The 1,063-nt window shown below is 31.7% G+C and overlaps 1 protein-coding gene across 1 annotated transcript in view; it reads right to left on the reverse strand.

Annotated features, from left to right (window-relative positions):
* LOC119590759 (GPI transamidase component PIG-T-like) overlaps positions 1 to 1,063 on the reverse strand; it is a gene marked incomplete in the record, with an annotated part of 22,148 nt that overhangs the window by 13,219 nt on the left and 7,866 nt on the right. The window contains 2 exon segments of the mRNA XM_037939470.1: positions 471 to 557; positions 767 to 872. Coding sequence (XP_037795398.1) covers positions 471 to 557; positions 767 to 872 — 193 coding nt within the window.

A 1,063-nucleotide genomic window follows, 5' to 3' on the forward strand; every position in this document is an offset into this window, starting at 1 on the left:
TGCCTAATCACCAAGAAGTCAGTCACTCTACTTATTAACCCAAAAAGTGTTTGTAAGCTGATATGGACATATTTAATTTATTAATTGAAAAAAATTCTGCTGTATCAACACCGAAGGTTGTTAGCAGTGTATACAAAATACAGTGATAGGATAGAAAGGTAAGAAATTGGCCATTATCTATCTATAGGTCCAAATATTACTTTTCTTTTAGGTCTAATTTAGTGATCTTTATGAGTGTCCACAGGATTTGTATATTTGACATCACAATTTTATGAGTATACAATATAAGTAATTACAACAGTGTGGTAAGAACTTTTATACTTTTAAACCAAACAGTTATCTGAGAGGTACAGTATATACTGTTATTTTTTACTTCACTGTAATATGTTCCTGATACTACATGCACCTGACAATACAATTTTAAGAAAGGTAAAAAACTATGGCCTTGTATGATCTTCCCTTATGCATACCTGACAGGTTGGCCTGAGGTGAATAGACAGAGCATGATAGTGGGCAGTGTAAAGAGGAGCGGGGTGCAGCAACATTGCCAAACCTCTCTGAAAGGAAAGGAAATACAAATATTAATATGGAGCTGCTGAAAAAATCCATATAATCCACAGCAATCTGTCAAGTTAACATTTTTGTACTGACTTACAGACAAAAAAATTAAACAATAAATAATTCAAGATATTACCATTAACATTTATTGTTCATTAATAACATGAATTTCTTTGAGTGCAAGTTTAAAATGTTTAAAAATGTTTACCCTTGTATCACATGGCAGTAATTTTTTCCAAGGAGTCAAGTTTTCTGTGCAAACATTTTCACGAGGCAAAGCAGCATAACGCAAAAAAGACGAATTTTGAGCATACCTGAAAAGAAACCATAAAATTTAGTTTGTTGCTATACCTATACATTCTGTTTGTGTTTGCATATTTCAGTACCTCACTTTGCCATTATGTCAAGTAGAAATTTTCATGTTACATATCATCTTCAGTTTCTCATGCATTGGATAACAAATAATAAAATCCTTTCTTTTAATCTTTCATAATTTTTCTTCCAG

The sequence above is a fragment of the Penaeus monodon genome, chromosome 27 (genome assembly GCF_015228065.2).
Source record: "Penaeus monodon isolate SGIC_2016 chromosome 27, NSTDA_Pmon_1, whole genome shotgun sequence".
Taxonomy (NCBI): Eukaryota; Metazoa; Arthropoda; class Malacostraca; order Decapoda; family Penaeidae; genus Penaeus; species Penaeus monodon.